The sequence below is a fragment of the Macaca thibetana genome, chromosome 4, assembly GCF_024542745.1.
Source record: "Macaca thibetana thibetana isolate TM-01 chromosome 4, ASM2454274v1, whole genome shotgun sequence".
In the NCBI taxonomy this organism is placed as follows: Eukaryota; Metazoa; Chordata; class Mammalia; order Primates; family Cercopithecidae; genus Macaca; species Macaca thibetana.
In genome coordinates, this window is record NC_065581.1 from 25,099,444 (window position 1) to 25,119,756 (window position 20,313).

Sequence of the window (20,313 nt, forward strand, 5' to 3'; positions counted from 1 at the left end):
GTATTTAAATCTGCAACAGAGCTGCTACTTGCTCTCTCCGGCAGATGCATTATGGAAAGCTGTGAAAAAGTGATGTTTTTTTCCAAATTAAATATTTTAAATGAAGTTATTTAAAAATTTTCAAAGGTGAATCTCTTGAGGCTAACAGACATCTCAATTTATAGGTTTTGTAAATTCAGCTTTGAAAGGCTACACCGTGGCTAAGAGCATAGACTTTGAGCTAGACTGCTTGAGTTAAAGCCCCACACCACCATTCATTAGCTGTACAACCATGGGCAAGTTATTCTAACTCTTATAACCGCAGTTTCTTCATCTATGAAATGGGGGCAGACAGTAATATCTGTTCATAGGGTTGTTGTTGGATTAAATGTCTTAATATTTGCAAAGTGTTTAACACTGTGCTTGGCATAAAGCAAGCTAGGTAAGTGATACATAAAGCAATAAATGCAAAGAGTCATTTTGTCTAAAAAGGTGTAAGCCTATTTATCATCTATACGGTGTCTCACACAGGATTTTCTTACATGTAAAAATCTGGCCGGGCGCGGTGGCTCAAGCCTGTAATCCCAGCACTTTGGGAGGCCGAGACGGGCGGATCACGAGGTCAGGAGATTGAGACCATCCTGGCGAACACGGTGAAACCCCGTCTCTACTAAAAAATACCAAAAACTAGCCAGGCGAGGTGGCGGGCGCCTGTGGTCCCAGCTACTCGGGAGGCTGAGGCAGGAGAATGGCGTAAACCCGGGAGGCGGAGCTTGCAGCGAGCCGAGATCGCGCCACTGCACTCCAGCCCGGGCGACAGAGCGAGACACCGTCTCAAAAAAAAAAAATCCAGTTTTGTTTTGGTTTTTTTTGTTTGTTTTTGAGACCGAGTTTTGCTCTGTCACCCAGGTTGGAGTACAATGGCATGATCTTGGCTCACTGAAACTGCCGTCTCCTGGGTTCAAGTGATTCTCCTGCCTCAGCCTCCCAAGTAGCTGGGACTACAGGTGCCCACAACCACGCCCAGCTAATTTTTGTATTTCTAGTAGAGATGGGGTTTCACCATGTTGGCCAGGCTGGTCTCAAACTCCTGACCTCAGGCAATCCACCTGCCTTGGCCTCCCAAAGTGCTGGGATTACAGGTGTGAGCCACTGTGCCCGGTGCCAGTTTTTTTTGTTTTGTTTTTTTAAATACCTATAAATCAGGTAGTAGATTATTAGTTTTACTGAAGTTTCAATATAGGATTTCTTCAATAGCAAGTCTTTTAGTAAACACAAAAATACTAGTCAATTTATTAAAATGTAGTTTAAGAGCACATTTATTACATCTATTAGGTGAAGGTATATTTAAAACTCTACATTTAGGGCATCACACGTTTAAATGGCACATACAATAAGTTTAAGGGCAGACTGTATATCCTTGTAACTAATGATTCTGACATTCATAGACAATTTTAAATTACAATGCATGCTCACATATATTATGTCATTTGACTATCACGACAAACTGGTAAGGTGGGAGCAAGCCCTGTGGAAGCAAACAAAAACCCCTAAAGCTCAGACAGCTTAAATAACGGCTCAAAGCCTCCTAATCAGGAATCATGATGTGCAGAAAGGGGCATCAATCCCCATCTTGACACTGTCTCCACTGCCACGGCTTTTTACATAATGCTGCCACTGGCGAGAGCTTTGTTCAGAATTTGAATGCAATCAATACGTGATGCTTCATGCTGATCTAACTCCCTTTCCAGAGACACCCATTGAGAGGGGCAGAGGAAAAGGAAGGCAGAGATCAATGCTCACAGGTCTAATAACAGCTTAGGTTGAGCAGGTGTCTGGAAGTAAGCAGATGGAGAATCCAATCTTTGGGAATGGCTCATAAAGAAATAAGTGTGAACTTTGATCAATAACAATATTTTTAATATTGGTTTGTTAGTTGTGACAAATGTACCATAGTAAAGTAAGTTGTTAATAATACTTTGTACTATCCTTGTAACTTTTCTGTAAACCTAAAGTTATTCTAAAATTAAAAGTTTATTTAGGAGGAAAGGAAGGAAGAGAGGAAGGAAGGAAGAAAGGAAGGATGGAAAGAAGGAAGAAAAGCAGACTTCCACCAGTGTTGCTGCTTACTTCCTCATAGGGATGTTCTCGTTGTGGTCTTTCTTTTGGGAAGGATAAATCTAGAAAGTCAACCAAATAGTCATATCCTCCAGGAAAAGGATTGAAGTCCTCATCTGTCTCAATCATCTGTGCAAATGACAACATGGTAAAGAGAAGAATATCAATCAAGTGGTCAAGGTCTTTAAAAAATTCTAAGAATGTGTAAGACTCAAACGCTCTCAAATGATAGATGATAGCAATGAACTGGAAATTAATATTAAGAGTCTCTTCTCTCACCTGAACTGTAACATTCAAATCCTAGTCTATATTAGCAAAACAGCTTCATGTCACTAACACCAAATGTATAGAGCTGGTTATTCTATCTGAAGTACTAGTACTAATGAGATATCAAATCCCACCATGAATTTGCAGGTGAGGAAATAAATGTGGAATGTTTCTCACTGTCATATAGCAGCTATATAGAAATGGTTTCACTGAAAATGTTTTATTAAAAAACTGTCAAAAGTTTTTCTCTTTTTCATACTAATTGTCCTAATGAAAATATCATTTACCAATGCTTCCTAGGTCATTAGATTTCAAAGACAATTTTCTAGAAATTATCTGGGAACTAATATAGATATTAGCCATTTGTTTGGCTAAGTGAGGACTGAAAAAAATCTTGCCTCTGCTACCCTTTTATTTCATTGAAGAAAGAATGTTTTAATACCCAAATAGAAAGGACTTAGTCTATTATTCTATGGGAATAATAGCAATTCATCCCAAGAAAAGAGAGTTGACATACATACCTGCTCTCTTATTTATTTCACTATTTGCCAGCAAAAACTTTGCCACAGACTGGCCATGGGCCCCAGCTAGGTTTTTGGGGATCATTGCTTTTGAGAATAGTAAGTATTATCTGGCATTAGTGTTCAGAAATTGAAAGATAAACTTAGGAGTAGTTCTTACCCTGAGAGTAATGAATACTCGTGTCTTAAGAGTGTGAGTGTTGTCCATTTCCTGATGACATCCCTAAATTTGCTCCCCTGTGCATCCTCAGGCATCTCATATAAGCCACAGGTGGCTGTTTACTCACTGACTTTGCAGTTACTCCTGTCCCATTTCAGACCTCCTCTTTGTCTTGCACCCTCTGTCTGCTAGTATTTAGTTTGCTTCCGGAGATATGTCCAGTTTTGGTGACTAGGTTATAACATGAACTCTTTCTTAGCTTGTGGCTCTGTATGAATGTGTTAGGGCTAGTTTAAGCTGTAGACCTAGGCCTAGTTCTTAATTTGTGCAATTCAGCCTCAGTATAGCTGCAAATAAGGGTTACCTGCTTCTACCTCACCTTGCTCCAGGCCATCACCTCTTTGGGTGGATCCTACCTTCTAGCCTCACAGTTTAAATAGCTGTTCCTGCCATGCCAAAACAAAGCCTAAATACTCACAAACACAAACAACAAAAAACACGTGGTGATAGGAGATAAAAGATGTTCCAAAAGAAAAACTTAGGGACTTCAGAACATTCTCTAAATATTCAACAAGAGATTGCTGATCACACTGTCAAATCTGTTCTCTGTTAGGCAGTTGATAGGACTTAATAAATGCTTATTGGAAAACAAAGGGGTGTTCACGTATTTCCATTATGCAAGAAAGCAAAGAAAAACAATAGCATACCCTGACCACAAGGTTGTAATCTTTAAATCCAGCCCAAGTGAAGTATTCTTTTATCCAGGATGAGTGAAGAAATATTTCATCTCCTACAGCAGCATTCAAGATTTCCAAATAAGGTTCAAAATCCCAAGAATCCTTGTAAATTTTGGTCCCTTCTGGAGGCTCTATGATGCCCTTGCTTAAAGACACAAAGGTGTGAGAACAGTGAAAGAAAGCAACAAGTAATGAAGGCAAAAGTTAGTACTTAAGTAGTAAAAGTCAACCAGACTAGCAGCTTTGAGACTGCTCAGATAATTCACAAGGGGTCCCACAAAAGTGCCTCAGTGGTCCCACCATTGCCTAAATCAGAGCAGCTCCTATTGTCTAGTGTGATAGGTTTCTAAGTCAGATTTCATTTGAAGAAAGAAGTCTATGTCTAGAAAAAAACGTGTGAAAACCACTAATTTGGGCCTCTTTGTTCCAAACAAGTAAATTATGGAAATGTTGCTTATAATCTGGCCATATGATCTTGTGGATGCCTGCACACTTATGCCTTCCCACCCCAATTAGAATATAAGTTTGGTGAAAGTAGCAACCATGGCTGAACCCATAGCAGGTGTTCAATAAGTATTTGTTGGATATATGGATGACTTTAGCGTATCTTTAAGAAATTCCCAGAACTTTGTGTCTCTAATATATGGTGCTCTTGCTGTCCTAATCAAAGCACAGCCAATAGACAGATGCAAGTTTTTATCCTTAAACCCAGCCAGTAATGTGGATAATAGAGTTTTCTGACAATCCTAGAGTTCTGTCCATCTCATATGAAGATGTATCCTTGCATAAAATGCGGAATTTTAAATCCCGAGAATGGAATAGGATGTGATCTGGATAAAGAAAATATAAGGAGGGAAATAGGTGCCCATCTCATAAAGACGTGGCAGGTGGCGGTAGCTGACCCTCTTCTCAAAACTATACTTTTATATGCCCTAAGCTACAGATGTACTGGTTTCTGTAAAAAAAAAAAAGAAAAAAAAAATTATTTAACAAATCCTAAAGCTTCTCACTTCTAAATATATCTCAAATCTTCTTCTGCAACTCCTTGCCTTGCCTCAGTCTAGAGCTTCACTAATCTCTTTCTATAGAAAGCCACACCCTCCCAACCACCATCCCTTACTCCAGTGGTTCTACCTGTTCCCCAATCCATTCTCTGCAAAGCTGAAATGGTTTTTCTAAAACACAACTCAGTAATGTCCCTTCTTTGCTTTATAATATTCTGCAGCTCCCCTTAATCACAGCCCAAATTCCCTACACTGGCTTCTGGGACCTTTCTCCAAGCCTGGCTGCCTATCCATCTCACCCTTTTCCTCCGCTTTCACTCACAAGCCCTCTACTCAGGAAGACAGATGGCTTTATGAGGACAAAAGCCTCTTCACATCTGTATCCCCTATACCTGGGATGATGACTTGTATACAGAAGGAGTTCAACAAGTCATTTCTCAATGAATGACATATATTTATGCCCTCATTCGAAGTATCCGCATTCACCAAACCCATTGTACACTTGCCGTCTCCAGCACATCCCATTGCTTCTGACTAGAATCTCTTTCTTCTCTCTACTTGTGACATCCTCCTCATCTCTAAATGCCAAAGATCCAGATTAAGCTTTCCTTGGTCACATTTTTTTCCTCCTCCCCTTGCAAGGCAGTTAAAGTACTTGGTCTCGGTGTGTCCCCTATACTTTGTCTTAGCTCTGAGACCCAACAGTGTTGACTTTCTAGTCACGCAGAATGCTTTGGTGAGGCACAAGGATACACATGCAGATTCCTGGGCTCTGCCTCAGATCTACTGAATCTGGATCTGGGGGGGAAGGGAGTCCAGGGATCTGGATTTACGTGAGTCTCTTCAGTTATTCTGATGTTCATTAAAGCTTGAAAATTACTGCTGGGGCAATAGAAAGAGATGATTTTTGCAGTTAGGCAAATGTAAAATGACAAAGGCTCTTGAATATGTTGCTAAGAACTGAAATAATTAAAAACCTTTAGACCTGGAAAATAAAATTAGAAACACTTTTATCCTGGAGACACTAAGGATATCCTGCAGAATTTTAAACAGGAATGTTTGCACTTTAGAAAGGTTACTTTGTCAGCAATGAAGAGCAGGGGCTTTCAAACATTTTGCCTATCATCCCAGTAAAGACTATATTTTACATTAGGACCCTGGAGTCCACCTACCAAGGGTACCTATGAAACAAAAGTTTCATGAAATGATACGCTTGTTACATGAAATGTACTCAGGAATTTTCTATTCTATTCATTTTATTCTATTATATTTCATTTTTAAAACATTGACTGTGAGCAATGGCATTAATTTTATGACTCGCCAATGGATTGTGACCAGCAGATTGAAGACACTGGCAGGGAAGATGGGTCAAGGGAAGTTGTGCGGGAGTCAGGGGGCACTGCAGGAGTCTAGGTGATAAATTTTGAGAGGCAGAATTAAGGCCAGGGCAGAAGAGGCTAGAGATAAGTGATGGATTTGTGAGTGCTTTATGAAGGAGAATTGACCAGATTTGATAACTTGTTTGATATGGGAAGTTAGCAAAAGACAGAATCAGCTGATTTACCATTCATACTGACTTTGCAGAGGCAAGGCTGGGAGACGGTGAGCTTTTGGTAATTGCATGTACCACTCTCCAAAATGTTAGTCCATTTCCAAATAGCCCATGATGGTTTCATTTGGCTTCAGAGTAGTATTCAAAAAAATATAGCTTTGTGACATCATGTTAATTTTCTCGGATTGCATTTCCAGTGTGTTATTGTTACTTGTTCAAATGTACTATCTGTGGAATGGGAAATTGGGTAATATTTGCACTGACATGAAAACTAATTTTCTTACTGCTTTTTACTTTCATAAAATAATTTATTTTTGAGCTGTATCAATGGCCCTTAATAGAAGAAAAGATTCTTCACTGTTTACCCTCTAGAAAGGTTCTGAGATGATGAAAACATTTGAGTCATTGTTATACAGGATGAAAAGATTAGGAAAAAATTCAGTCTTCCCCGAGATTTGTGAGATACTTATTGGATAGTTCATTTTATTTAAGTGGTAAGACTTCCATTTTTAAAAAGTGACCTAGGCCGGGCGCGGTGGCTCACGCCTGTAATCCGAGCAATTTGGGAGGTGGAGGCGAGCAGATCATGAGGTCAGGAGTTCAAGATCAGCCTGACCAACATGGTGAAACCTTGTCTCTACTAAAAATACAAAAATTAGCCGGGCACGGTGGCATACGCCTGTAATCCCAGTTATTCAGGAGGCTGAGGCAGGAGAATTGCTTGAACCTGGGAGGCAGAGGTTGCAGGGAGCCGAGATCGTGCCACTGCACTCCAGCCTGGGAGGCAGAGCAAGACTCCATCTAAAAAAAAAATAAAATAAAATAGAAAGTGATGTGTGGATTTTACTGCATAACAAACAAAATAGGAACCTGTCAAGAGGCCAGAGGTGAGCCATTTATTTTCTCATAGTATTGAAAAAATATTATAAAACATTTTTATCCTCTAAAAATATTTAAGCCAAACCTGTCTGTTGGATCCTTCAGCATTCTTCCCAGATCAAGGGTGGCTCCAGGTCGAGGGGTCCATGTTATCACATCAGAGTTTTTCTTGATAAGATTGTTGAGTTCATTTGGGTCATTTTTGGTGTTTGTTTCTTTGATGTACCTGAGAAATAAGAGCACTCCCATGTAAGAAAGTTTATTCTCAAGTGCACAGTCTGATGAGTACAATGACAGATTTCTGTTTTATTTTCTCCACGTTTTCACTTTCCAATCCTCCTCCACTTATTCCATGGAAAAATACTATATTTGGGCTAATGTCCCTAATTCAAGAAGAAGTGTCAGTCAAAGAAGATTGTATTTATACTTTGTTTTTAAGTATAATCGCATGGTGATTGGAATTGAAGTTAGATGTGGCAAGACTGACTACTGAAAATAGGTGGGAATTGCACACCCTGTGTTTAATGTTAATATATGGATTAACTCTTATTTGGCAGGCATTATACTAAGTGTTTAATATGAACTAACTGATTACCTTCACAATGCCCCACGAGGTACTATTATGATGCTCATTTGATAGAGAGATAAACTAAGGCTTAGAGAGGACATATGACTTGCTCGAGGCCATACCGTTAGCAGTCAGCCCAGCTCCAGCTCTCCACCCAGCTGTCCAACACAGGCTGTGCAGCCAGTGAAGGCTCAGCCCTCACAGGATGCCACAAAACTTTGGGAGTCAAATCTGAAAAGCTTTTACATTCAAAACCATTAAAAATCTACTTGTTACATACATACATCCTCAGTTGCAACCCATCTTGAGATCCAATTTCTTTTTTTCTTTCTTTTTGAAACAGGGTCTCACTCTTTCATCCAGGTGGAGTACAGTAGCATGAACATGGCTTACTGAAGGTTCAACCCCCCGGGCTCAAGCAATTCTCCTGCCTCAGCCTCCCAAGTAGCTGGGACTACAGGCATGCACCACTATGCCAGACTAATTTTTTGATGTTTTGTAGAGATGGGGTCTCACTTTGTTGCTGAGGCTGGTCTCAACTTCTGGGCTCTGAGATCTAATTTTTTTGTTTTCTTTTTTGTTTTGTTTTGTTTTGTTTTGTTTTTGAGACGGAGTCTTGCTCTGTCGCCCAGGCTGGAGTGCAATGGCACGACTCGGCTCACTGCTACCCCCCCACCCCAGGTTCAAGCAATTCTCCCTGCCTCAGCCTCCCAAGTAGCTAGGATTACAGGCACCCACCGCCATGCCCGGCTACTTTTTGTATTTTTAGTAGATATGGGGTTTCGCCATGTTGGCCAGGCTGGTCTCGAACACCTGACCTCAGGCAATCCACCTGCCTTGGCCTCCCAAAGTGCTGGGATTACAGGTGTGAGCCACCGCATCTGGCTGAGATCTAATTTCTAACTGTGGCATTGATAAAAGCGTGGTGTCTCCCAAATCTAATTCCATATCACAATCTTTCTTGAAAAGCCTTAACTCTTCAATTTCAATGTCATACAAGAATGTGATTGTGGTTGTGTTGGAGCAGAAAGAGAAAGATCCAGAGAAAGAGGATTTGCCACTGTGATTCACCTAACATGGGTTTTATAGACAGACATTTCTGCTAAGGGAATTTTACTTTCTTGAGCTACAAATTGGTTACCCAGACTTGATAGATATGTTTAGTCAGGTAAGCAAAAAGTACATAATCATTTGCATTTCTATAGCACTCAGGTGACACATTTATGATCTTGGAATCAATTTTATAGACACAATGAGGATGCTGTCACTGCACCAAAGATGTCAGTAGCTTTTCCCTTTTTACACACATTAATATCCTCCTACTGTTACAGTCACCACCATGTCTCATCTTCTTCTGGCCTTTAGTCTCTACGTGGTTCACTAACAGGTCCCCCTGCCTCCAACTTTCCCCTCTCCAATCACGTTACTATTCATTACTCTTCCTAAAACATAAGGTGTGGTGGTCACAAAGTTCTGTAACTTCTTGATGTGTCTTTGTCTCTCTATAAAATAAAAATAAAATCAGTATCTAGATGGGGTATTGTGGAAAGTGAAAGTATTTGCCAACTACTTACATGCAACAGTGCAGCTTTTAATTGCTTTAAATTACAGCATCACATTAAGTGGTCAAGTACCCACCACCTCCAATTCTTCTCCACATCCTTGCAACTCAACCTACTTAATATTTCTTGAATCTGCATTCCCTTCTCACTCCCCACTGCCATTCATTATTCCTTCCTGGGTTATTGCAACAGTTTCCAAACTGGCCTCCCTTTCCCTTTGCCATCACACAGGCATACAAACCCCTCCAGTGCACATCTGATTACATTCCTGTTCCTCACCCGACTATCAGGCTCCCTATCCTTCCAGGAAAAAATCCAAATCACGTAGCATGTCCTAAAGTGCTCATACAACCCCTATCTCCTGTTCTGACCTGCAATCTCTCATCGTAGCACCTTGTTAGCTTTGCTGGTCAGTTCCTACTCCTTCTCTAAAATGCAGCATTCATAGACTCATCCAATGTTCGTCTCCTCTCCATCTGTATCCCCTTGCCTGCATTGATCATTCTGCATTACAATTGTTCTTCTCTTCTAATAGACCATCACTCTGAGAACAGACAATCATTTTATCTCTAGTTCTCCAGTACTTAGCACAGTGCCACTCAGTGAATGAAAAATGAATTTACGAGTAACGAAGAGCATTGATCAAAAGAAATTATGTTTTAACCTTAGACCAATCTTTTCTGAAAAAATTTGGAAGATACAAGACAGCTAAATAAAGTCAACAAGAAGTTTCAAAAGAAACACATCAGCAAGAGACCACATTAAGCAATTACACACATTGTAGCTACATTGCAAGAGACCATAGAATGTCAAAGTGATGTCAGGTTTTAACAATGAGACAAATGAAGTGCAGAGAAGTCAGATAGATGGTGGTAGAACAAAAACCACAATCCCATGTACTCCTCCTGTCCTGCTGCTTCCAGTTGATGAGAAGTCATGGGCAGTCCTAACACGATTACTGTCACGAAAACTCTCCTCGAGAACTGACTTATTATCCAATAAATTCAGACAAATACCGGTAAGTGTACTTTCACGGTAAAATGACACACGCATTTCCTGCCTATACATAAACAGTCCCTGCCCTTTGTTCACAAAATATCAGTAACTGTATGATAAAATAAATTTTTTGTGGAGCAGATGATTGCTCATGAAAATGTTATAGCTAGGGGATGAGTCACTGCATAAGCTCAGGATCAAATAAGTTCCATATACAATCAAGGGAATCTCATAAAAGCAGTTTAAACATCTATAAAGTTTGCTTTAGCATTTAAAACAAAAACTGTGCTCCAAATAACACAAAATGGGTAGATTTATTATATGTATTGCTTTTGCAAGAGATTATGAAGTCCATAAAATGTGCATGTAATATAACTTGATTGTATCACAAATATGACTTAACTATGCTTGCTGGGTGCAGTGGCTCACACCTATAATCCCAACACTTTGGGAGGTCAAGGTGGGAGGATCATTTGAATTCAGGAGTTGGAAACCAGTCTGGCCAACATGAGGAAACCCCCATCTCCACTAAAAATACAAACAAAAAAAAATTAGCTGGGCATGGTGGTGCATGCCTGTAGTCCCAGCTATTCAGGAGGCTGACGCAGGAGAATCCCCTAAACCTGGGAGGCGGAGGTTGCAGTGAGCTGAGATTGCGCCATTGCACTCCAGCCTGAGTGACAGAGCTAGACTCTGTTTCTACCAAAAAACAAAAACAAAACCCACAAACAAACAAAAAAACCAATATGCTTGCCTTAACTACCAAGATGCTCTTTAAGAATCACCATGTTTGCCTTTTTTGATCTTTAATTTTTCAAATTTACTGAGTTTTTTTTTTAACTTTTTGAGGGAGCACAGATCTATAGATCTTAACGCAAATATAGATTCGTGTAACTGCCACCACAATTGGGATACAGGACAGTTCATCACCCCCAAAACTTCCTTGCATTGGCAACTTTGTAGTAAAATTCTTCTTTAACCCCTACCTCCTCACAATCACGAATCTACTCTCTATTCCTATAATTTTGCCTTTTCCAGAAAATCATATACATAGAATCTTTTAGTATGTAACCTTTTGAGACTGGCTTCTGTCACTCAACACAGTGCCTTTGAGATTCATCCACACTGTTGTATGCAGCAGTTCTTATTGTTGAGTAGTAGTCTGTTGTATGACTATACCATAGCTTGTTTATCCATTCACCTGTTGAAGGCTATTTGGGTTGATTTGGTGATTATGAATGGAGCTATTAATATTTGCATATAGATTTTTTGTGTGAATACAAGTTTTAATTTAATTAGGGCAAAAACTCAGGAGTGGAACTGTTGGATCATACAGTAAGGTTAGCTTCAGAGAAACTGCAAAAGTGTTCTCTAGAGGGACTGCACCATTTTGCATCCTTAAGAGCAAAGCATGAGGGCCGTTGGTTTTTGACATAAGGTGGTATTGTCAATTTTCCAAAGTGCCATTAATTCTAATAGTTATGCCATTGTGGTGTTTTCATTTTCCTAATGGCTAATGCTATTCAGCATATTTTCATATGCTTATTTGACATCCATATATCTTCTTTGGTGAAGTGTCTGCTCAAATATTTTGTCAATTTTTAAATTTTCTTACTATTGATTTTTAAAATTATTTTAAATCATAGTCTTATTGCTGATTTTTGAGAATTCATTATATGTTCTGGATACAAGTTATTTGTCAGGTATGCTACTTGCAAAATGTTCTCAGAGTCTAGAGTTTGCCTTTTCATCCTCTTAATGTTTCCTATTTATAGAGCAATCATTTTAAAATTTAATAAATAATATATTAATTTTAAAAATAGATCATGCTTTTGATGCAACATCTAAGAAGTCTTTGCCTATCCCATAGACAGGAATATTTCCCATATATTTTCTTTTAAAAATTTTATAGTTTTGTATTAACATTTATATCTATAATCCATTTTTACTTACTTTTTGCATATGACATAAGGTTCAGATCGAGGTAGGTTTTTTTTGTTTTTTGTTTTTGCGTATGGGTGTGCAATTGCTCCAGTAACATTTGTTGAAATGACTACCCTTTCTCCATTAAATTGCCTTTTTTCGGGCTGGGCGCGGTGGCTCGTAGCTCATGGCTGTAATCCCAGCACTTTGGGAGGCCAAGGCAGGTGAATTGTGAGGTCAGGAGATTGAGACCATCCTGGCTAGCATGGTGAAACCCTGTCTCTACTAAAAATACAAAAAATTAGCTGGGCAAGGTGGCGTGCGCCTGTAGTCCCAGCTACTCTGGAGGCTGATGCAGGAGAGTCACTTGAACCCAGGAGGTGGAGGCTGCAGTGAGCCGAGATCATGCCACTACACTCCAGGCTGGGCGATAGAGTGAGACTCCCTCTCAAATAAAAAATAAAGCCTTTTTTCATTCACTTTTCCCCAAATTGCATCGTTGCCAAAAATCAATTGGCCATATATGTGTGGTTGTATTTCTGGACTCTCTATTCTGTTCCATTGATGTCTGTGTCTATTCCTTCACCAGTACCACACTATCTTGATTACTGCAGCTTTACAAGTAATCTTAAAAGTAGAGAATATGTTCCTCTAATTTTACTCTTCTATTACAGAATTATTTTGATTAGTCTAATTCCTTTGCCTTTCCTATAAATTTTAGACACTATCTAGATCCATAAAATATCCTGCTAGGATTTTGAAGGGCATTGTACTGAATCTACAAATTTGTTTGGGGATAATTAAAATAGGAACTATATTAAACATCCGATTCATGAATATAGTACACTGTTCCATTTATCTAATTAGAGTCTTTGATTTCTTTCATCTGTTTTATAGTTTTAAGCATATGTACTCTGTTTGATATCCTGTTTAGGGTCAGATCCATATGCACAGTGCAGCTTTGGAGTTAACCCAGGAGTTTATCCATAATTTTACGGGCTCACTTTCTTAAGCCTCCTCCTATCTGAAATCTCTCCAGTATTTTTCTGCCTCCCAGGTGTCCCCTTCTTCATCTTCTGGCTGAAAAGCCAGGGCTTCAATTTCCCTGTTCTGCTGTGCATGTTCTGAAAACTGCATATGCTTCTGGGGCAAAGTGGTGAGAGGTTAGTGAGAGAAAAAACTGCAACAAGGATTCTCTTCGCATTATTGAAACCAAAATTGCTTTGATTTGAGAAAACGATTCTTTTTCCTTGGAGTGTATTCTATGAACGAGGCTTCTAGCAGTCCTTCACCAGGAGAGTTGCTCAGGGCCTCTCTCATAAGCATATATGCAAAAAGTGAAAGCAAGTTAATTTTTGACTTTTAATTACTTAGGTGGCTAGAAGCAGCAAATCAAAAGAAGGATTGAGACTTCTGGTAAAGATTTGTTACAGCAGTGAAGAATGATCACTAACAGCCTCTTAGCTAAACTGTAACAAGCAGATATAATGCTTTACTGCCTGGGGCCATTTAGTGCAGGGGCAAACATATCCTGTTATAACATCCTCCAGTGAACTGTAGGAACATCAAGCTGTTATTATTACATTCTAAAACTTTGAAATGATGAATCCACGATATCAACAAAAGATCAATTATGTTCTAATACTCTGAGAAGACAATTATACCTAAATCATAAAATTTTCACATCTAGAGAGATAAACTATAGCTATCCAGAAAACTGTGCTACCTAGCATGATTTCATTATTTAGAATGCCCAAGTTCCCAGAAGTTCTATACAGCTGAGATTTTACTCTATTAAAAGATCTGTGATGCCAAAAATTATTAAACTCTGTTCAATAGAAACACAATGCAAGCATGTGTGTAATTTTAAATTTTCTAGTAGCAACATTAAAAAAGTACAAAGTAACAGGTAAAATTAATAATTTTACTTAATCCAAATGTTATGTTAATATGAAATCAAGTTTTAAAAATTGAGATATTGTGCATTCTTTTCTGCATATCAAGTCTTTGAAATCCAATGTATATTTTAAACAGAGTACATCTCAATTTAGATCGTACATTTTCATCCGAAAGACTTGATCTATATTTAGATTTTATAAAATGTATAGTTCAAAAAGTAGATTCTCATGCTCAAGTTGTTCCACACATACCCAAAAAGTTTCCCAATAAAAAGAAGCAAGTACTAAAAATGTACTTTCATGTAACATTCAAATCCACATTGACACAACTGGTTCATATTTTTTTTTAGAAGAACTGATTTGGCTTTGAAGCAAAAGCATAACAGTTTCAAAACTATGCCTGTCCAAGTTTAGTAAATTTACTAACTTTTGTGTCAACTCATTAATATTAACATTGAATTCAAAGGGGTATTACATAAATCAAAACTCAACTATAAATTATCAATACTAATGAAATATTCTTCAAATTTTGCTCAACTTTGCAGGGAATTTTAATGCTGTCAATTTAAAATAAAATCTGCCTATTGGTTTATTTTTTTAAAATGTATAAAATTATGAATTGGTGCCATGACAAGTTTCCATTTTAACATAAATACGTGTGATGGGTTGTTTTCCCCTCAAAAATGAAATGTTAAAGTCCTAAGTCCTAGTACCTCAGAATGTGACCTTATTTGGAGATAGGGTCCTTATGGAGGTAATCAAGTGAAAATGAGGTCATGTAGGTGGGCTCTAAAACAATCTGACTGATGTCTTTATAAAAAAAAGGAAAATTTGCACACAGATAGGCACACAGGGTAAATGCCATGTGAAGAGACAGTAAAGATGGTCATCTACAAGCCAAGGAGTGTCTGAGGCAACCAGAGGCTGGGAGAGGGCCGGGGATCAATCCTTCCCCAGTGGCTTTAAACAGACCATGGCTCAGCCCACAGCTTATTTCAAACTTCTGGCCCCTAGAACTTAACAAACGTTTGTTAATAAAAATTGTAATAGGTTCCTAGGGCTGTTGTAACAAATTTTTGTTACATGACCCAGTTTATGTTCCTTTGTTACAACAGCTCTAGGAACCTAATAAAATATTTCTCCTCGTATAACTAAGTCACAATTAAGCTTTTCCTTTCATTGTGTTCAAACACAAGATGTGTTCAACATAATCTGACAGTACATAGTGATTAAGAGCATGATGTTGGAGTCAAACTTAGGATGAAATTCAAAATGAGTTTTTCCATAGGCATTATGATATCAGATCAAAAAACAAACCACACTGCCAGATTTTATCTTTGATTCCTGCATATTTGGCAAGCAATTCTTTTGTTTCAAGAGAATCTTGAAATTAATCATGTAGGTTTTCTTGACTTAGCCGAGCATTGGCAAAGGGGACAAGATCAAATTCATGGTCTTTTATTTCTTTCAACAATCCCATAAATTGGTGATGATTCATAGCATTTGCACAAGTTATACTGCTGCAAGAAAAATCACATGAGGTACCTAAAACATGAGAAGACAGCTTCAATCTGTTAATGACACAATTCTATTCTGGAATGCAGTATGGTGTAGAGAAAAGAGCTTTGGAACTAAGCATACCAGGGTTCCATTCTCAACTCATGTTTCCAACAGGGTGACTTTGGGCACGTCCCTTGGCCTTTCTGAGTTTCAGATTCCCTATCTGCGAAAAAGGAACAATACCCCCTTCCTATGCATAGTGCTATTGGGAGATTAACTTAGATGGCTTAGCTAAAAGTTCCCAGTTCACTTCCTGGCAAATAGGAAATGGCAGTTGCCATCCTCTTTCCTGGGATCCTTTTGGAGAATATCTGTTATTTTATCTCCTGAAAGAGTTCCTGGCTGCCAAGTGTGGCTTTTATTCATGTTCTGTGTTCTCCAGCAGCTTGCTAAAAGTTCTAGACACCTACTAATCACTTTCCTTCTCATGTCACATTGCTTTCACAGCAAAGTCGCTCATTCCACCATACATTAAGTTGTATATAAAGATGTACAAAGTGTCTAGCCATACTTGTCTGATGGGTGAGATTCCACAAAATACCCAGCAAAGGGACAATAAATTCGGGGTTGCAGGTTCTTCACCAGCTGAGCCTTGTAGTTCAGGAGCTTCTTCCTTTCTGTTTTAATAAATTGGGCTTTCCATTCCTCTGAAATGACAGGATTTAAATTAGACTCTCCTCTCTGGAAAATCACAGAAAAACACATGTTCTAGCAGATTGGAACTCCTTCAGGAGATAAAATTGATAGATAACTAAGGCAGAAATAGAACAAGGCTCCATGTCATTAGTGGAGGATTTCCCCGGAGTTTTTATCTTGCAAATTTCAATTGGTTACTAGGAAAATGTTACCAAGCCAGCCAAAGACACTGAGCTTTCTCCTTGTATATGGCAAGTCATTCGGACCCTAGCTGAATACACAGGGTAGCATGCATAATCGTAGTTGGTGTGCATGTGCATTTTAAGGGTATTGTAATTCTTGAAATTGTTAACTCTTTACTAACATGGAAATAGCTTCATTATTTTTGTAGATTATAACAGGTGTGTTCAACATAATCTGACAATACACAGTGATTAAGAGCATGATGTTGGAATCACCTAGGATGAAAATCCTGACCCACCACTTACTGGTTGGGCAGCCTTGGGCAAACTACCTAACTTCTCCATGTCTGTATCTTCTCTGTAAATGGCGTCATGATGCCTCTCTCACAGCGCTGTTCATTTGCTTATGCATTCACGCAACCAATATTTATTATGCACCTACTCTGTCAGACGTGGTTCTAGCCACTGGGAATAAAGTGGTGAACAAGGCAAAGCAGGTCCCTGCTCTCATGGAGTGTTCGTTCTAGTGAGAGAAGCAAATAATGAACAAGTAAAGTCATTGCAAAGAGTGATGCACCATGAAGAAAATAAAACGGCAACAGAACAGAGAGTGGCTGGGGTGAGTGGGATGAGATGGAGGGAATCATTAGACAGGATGGTTAGTGAAGAGATGACATTTGAGTTGAGACATAGATGAAAAGTTGCTAGTCACATGCAAATCAGGGCCAGCTGCACTCCAGGCAATGGAAACAGTAAACGGAAAGACCTAGGGCAGGTGTGCACTTGACATTTTGGGTCTAAGAAACGAAAGGCAGGATGGGTTGATATATAGCAAGCATCAGAGTGACAGGCAGTGAAGGAACTTGAGGAATTAGACAGGACTCAGAGCATATCGGGTACAAGATCAGGGAGCTGTTACTGTTAATGTTTCTATGAAATTTGACAAACACAGATAAGGATATAAAAAAATATACAAGCTACCCATCACCTAGACATAACATTATGGTATATTTAAGACCTTTTTAAATGTATATGCGTGTACTCACGCATACGTGCGCGCACACACACAAACTCACTGTCACACACAATGGGATAATGCCAGTTAACCTTTAATAAGTATGTTTTACCTTCCCAGTCACACTTTTAACTTCTTAAGGACAGAACCTTCCCTCTATTTCTCATGTGGTTACACACTCTGGGAGGCAATGAATATAGACTTAGAGAAGAAAGCAAAGAACGGGACAAAGGTTATCTTCATATTGTAAAACAGGGCATTTTCTGCCACATTGTTAGACAGGGATCACTTATCAGATATATTAATTTATTAAGTGGACATTTATTGAGCACTTACAATGCTAGTGTTGAGGATACACACTTCCCCCAAGCCAACCCCAACCCCACTCTTGGACCCAGAGCAGAAGGGCTCCTGCCTAAGACCCCCAACCAGAGGACCCTCCTCTGGGTGCACTAGAGGTCCCCGACTAGAGGACCCTCTGTGGGTGCACTGCTCCCTGATATGAACATCCACAGGTTGAAGTACACACCCCATTAGGAACCATATTCCAAGAACACCTAAGCCTGGATGACCCATTTCAGGCCTTTCCTGTTCTGCTCTATGGTCTACATGGTGAATCCAAGTGATTCTTTTTCTTGGCTCCTCCTGAGGTGCTCTCAGATCTCAACATTTCCTTCATGCTGCATCACATTTTGAGCTAGAAACCTTAGTTTGTAATCTGCAACTTACAAGTCTCGTTTCCCAATAAGATTGCATGCTTCTTGTGGGGAGGGACCATGTCTCAATTACATTTGTATTTACTCTCACAGCATTTAGCAATGTGCCATGCCTGATACTTGGTATCACTTTCATATAAAATATTACCAGTAAATTTTCCACCACTGAAAGTCATTGGAAAGCCTGATGCTCCTCCAGCAAAATCACTCATCATTAGAGCAACCTTCGTAGGGAGCCTTCCCCCATTGGGTCTGGTGCAGTCCACTGTATTCAGTATTTTATGACCTGTGGAGAAACAAAGAGGTATAGGTATTCAAGGTGAAATCTTGAACACCCATGAATGGTTTAAATTCCAAGACAAAGTCTTCCGTGTACAGTCTGTATAATTGAACTTATTTGATTATAGAAGAATTGATTATATTAAAGGGAAAACAGTAAGCTTTTAAAACTTAACGTTTTCAATAGTATATTCTGAATTTTCAAGTGACTAAATTCATCCTATTTGACTTGGTGGATTCTAAGTGTCTCATGAAGACATTTACCTTAATTCCACTCTAGCTCATTCATAGACTGCTTTCTTCAGTCAACTTTTTCCAGGTGTTGAGCCCAAAGGATCAGAGAAGAGTGGCTTAACATACTTCCCTGTAACTTTTGCAAATTACATGCGAAGTTCATAATCAAATGATTGTTGGGGCAGTAAGGCCATCTTTTCATATGAAAAGCAGTGCATGATTATATTACATGATATTTCTAGGTGAAAGTAATAAAAGACATTTATTTAATAAAGGTAGTTTTGAAGAAATCACTCTAGGTGGAATGTAAAATATTTATTGCCTTATGAAAGAAAGCTTTGCTCCTGTCACAATCTAGATGACATTATTTATAATTTGTTTTCTGGAAAAATTATTTGAAAGGTAGCTCCATATTTCTAGGACAAGGATATAATATGCTATATTCTTTCAAAATGGAGCTAGAAGATGAACATGTGATGAAATTTCATATAGATATTACTATCCTTCCTATTAAGAATGTTTTCCATTTTTCATTGTCAATGGGGGTAAAAACATACCTTTGTACTCCACAATAATGCAAGTGTCCATCTCAGGATGAACACCATCCATCAAGATCATGAATCGAAGATTTTTGTCCACCTGGAATTTAACAATCAAACCAACAACTGTGAATTTCAGTTTGGTTTTTAATTCAATATTTGAGAAGGTAATCACCTGTTCTGGAAAGAATGGTCAATTGAACCTCATATTTGAGGAAATTTCCTTATTCAGAACTAGATTTATTACCTGTTCTGTAGTGTTATACTATAATAGTATGGGCTAATGGAAAGAAAATAATCTTTGCCCAGGACAGTCTGCCTAATGTTTGAAGCTCAAATAGAGGTTGTGTTTATGCAGTATCAGGGACAGACCACATTGGCCCATTTTTTTACTTAATCTTATGGTGACTATCTCACATAACATTCATCCCAGAAAGCATAACTGGAAAGCACGGAAAGAAAACAGATTTCTGACCTGCTGCCATATTCCAAATGGCACGACATTGATATTAGTCAACTGGACACCGCTCTGATTCAGATTCCAAAATACAGGTCTTTCTGTGTTTCCAACATAAATGGGAATATCTGGTCTTCTCCCAGCAAGCTTTTTCAGTGTGGGGTAACTAGGATAAGACAGATGGAAAGGTTGAAAGGAGAAAAAAATAGTGTCATCTAGTATGAGAGACAGTTTGTTCCTTTTACCAACATATATGACAGAGAAGTGAGGAATTGAAAAACTGAACTCTCCCCAAAGACCAGAGAAAAGTTTTTCTGTTCAAGGCTGACTGTGAAAGTGATGGGAGATTCTGAGGGGATTCATCTTTGTTGTTAGAACATATCATATGCTCATGGTGTGGACATCAACCAGGTATGCAAGTTCCATTTTCCACACTGATGCTGCTTGAAGGAGGGGTAGTTCTAGCTGTAGACACAGACGAGAAAAAGTCATGCTGTAGAGAAAAGAAATGAAGATCATGGAGATCCTCAT

The 20,313-nt window shown here is 38.8% G+C and overlaps 1 protein-coding gene across 8 annotated transcripts in view; it reads right to left on the reverse strand.

Annotated features, from left to right (window-relative positions):
• LOC126952976 (cytidine monophosphate-N-acetylneuraminic acid hydroxylase) overlaps positions 1–20,313 on the reverse strand; it is a 352,378-nt gene that overhangs the window by 9,701 nt on the left and 322,364 nt on the right. For all 8 annotated transcript variants that reach the window (XM_050788206.1, XM_050788209.1, XM_050788207.1 and 5 more), the window contains 7 exons: positions 19,801–19,948; positions 19,344–19,425; positions 18,422–18,559; positions 16,236–16,371; positions 7,303–7,443; positions 3,753–3,927; positions 2,110–2,226 (listed from right to left, as the gene is read on the reverse strand). In XM_050788206.1, the coding sequence (XP_050644163.1) occupies positions 2,110–2,226; positions 3,753–3,927; positions 7,303–7,443; positions 16,236–16,371; positions 18,422–18,559; positions 19,344–19,425; positions 19,801–19,948 (937 nt within the window). The remainder of the gene's footprint in view (positions 1–2,109; positions 2,227–3,752; positions 3,928–7,302; positions 7,444–16,235; positions 16,372–18,421; positions 18,560–19,343; positions 19,426–19,800; positions 19,949–20,313) is intronic.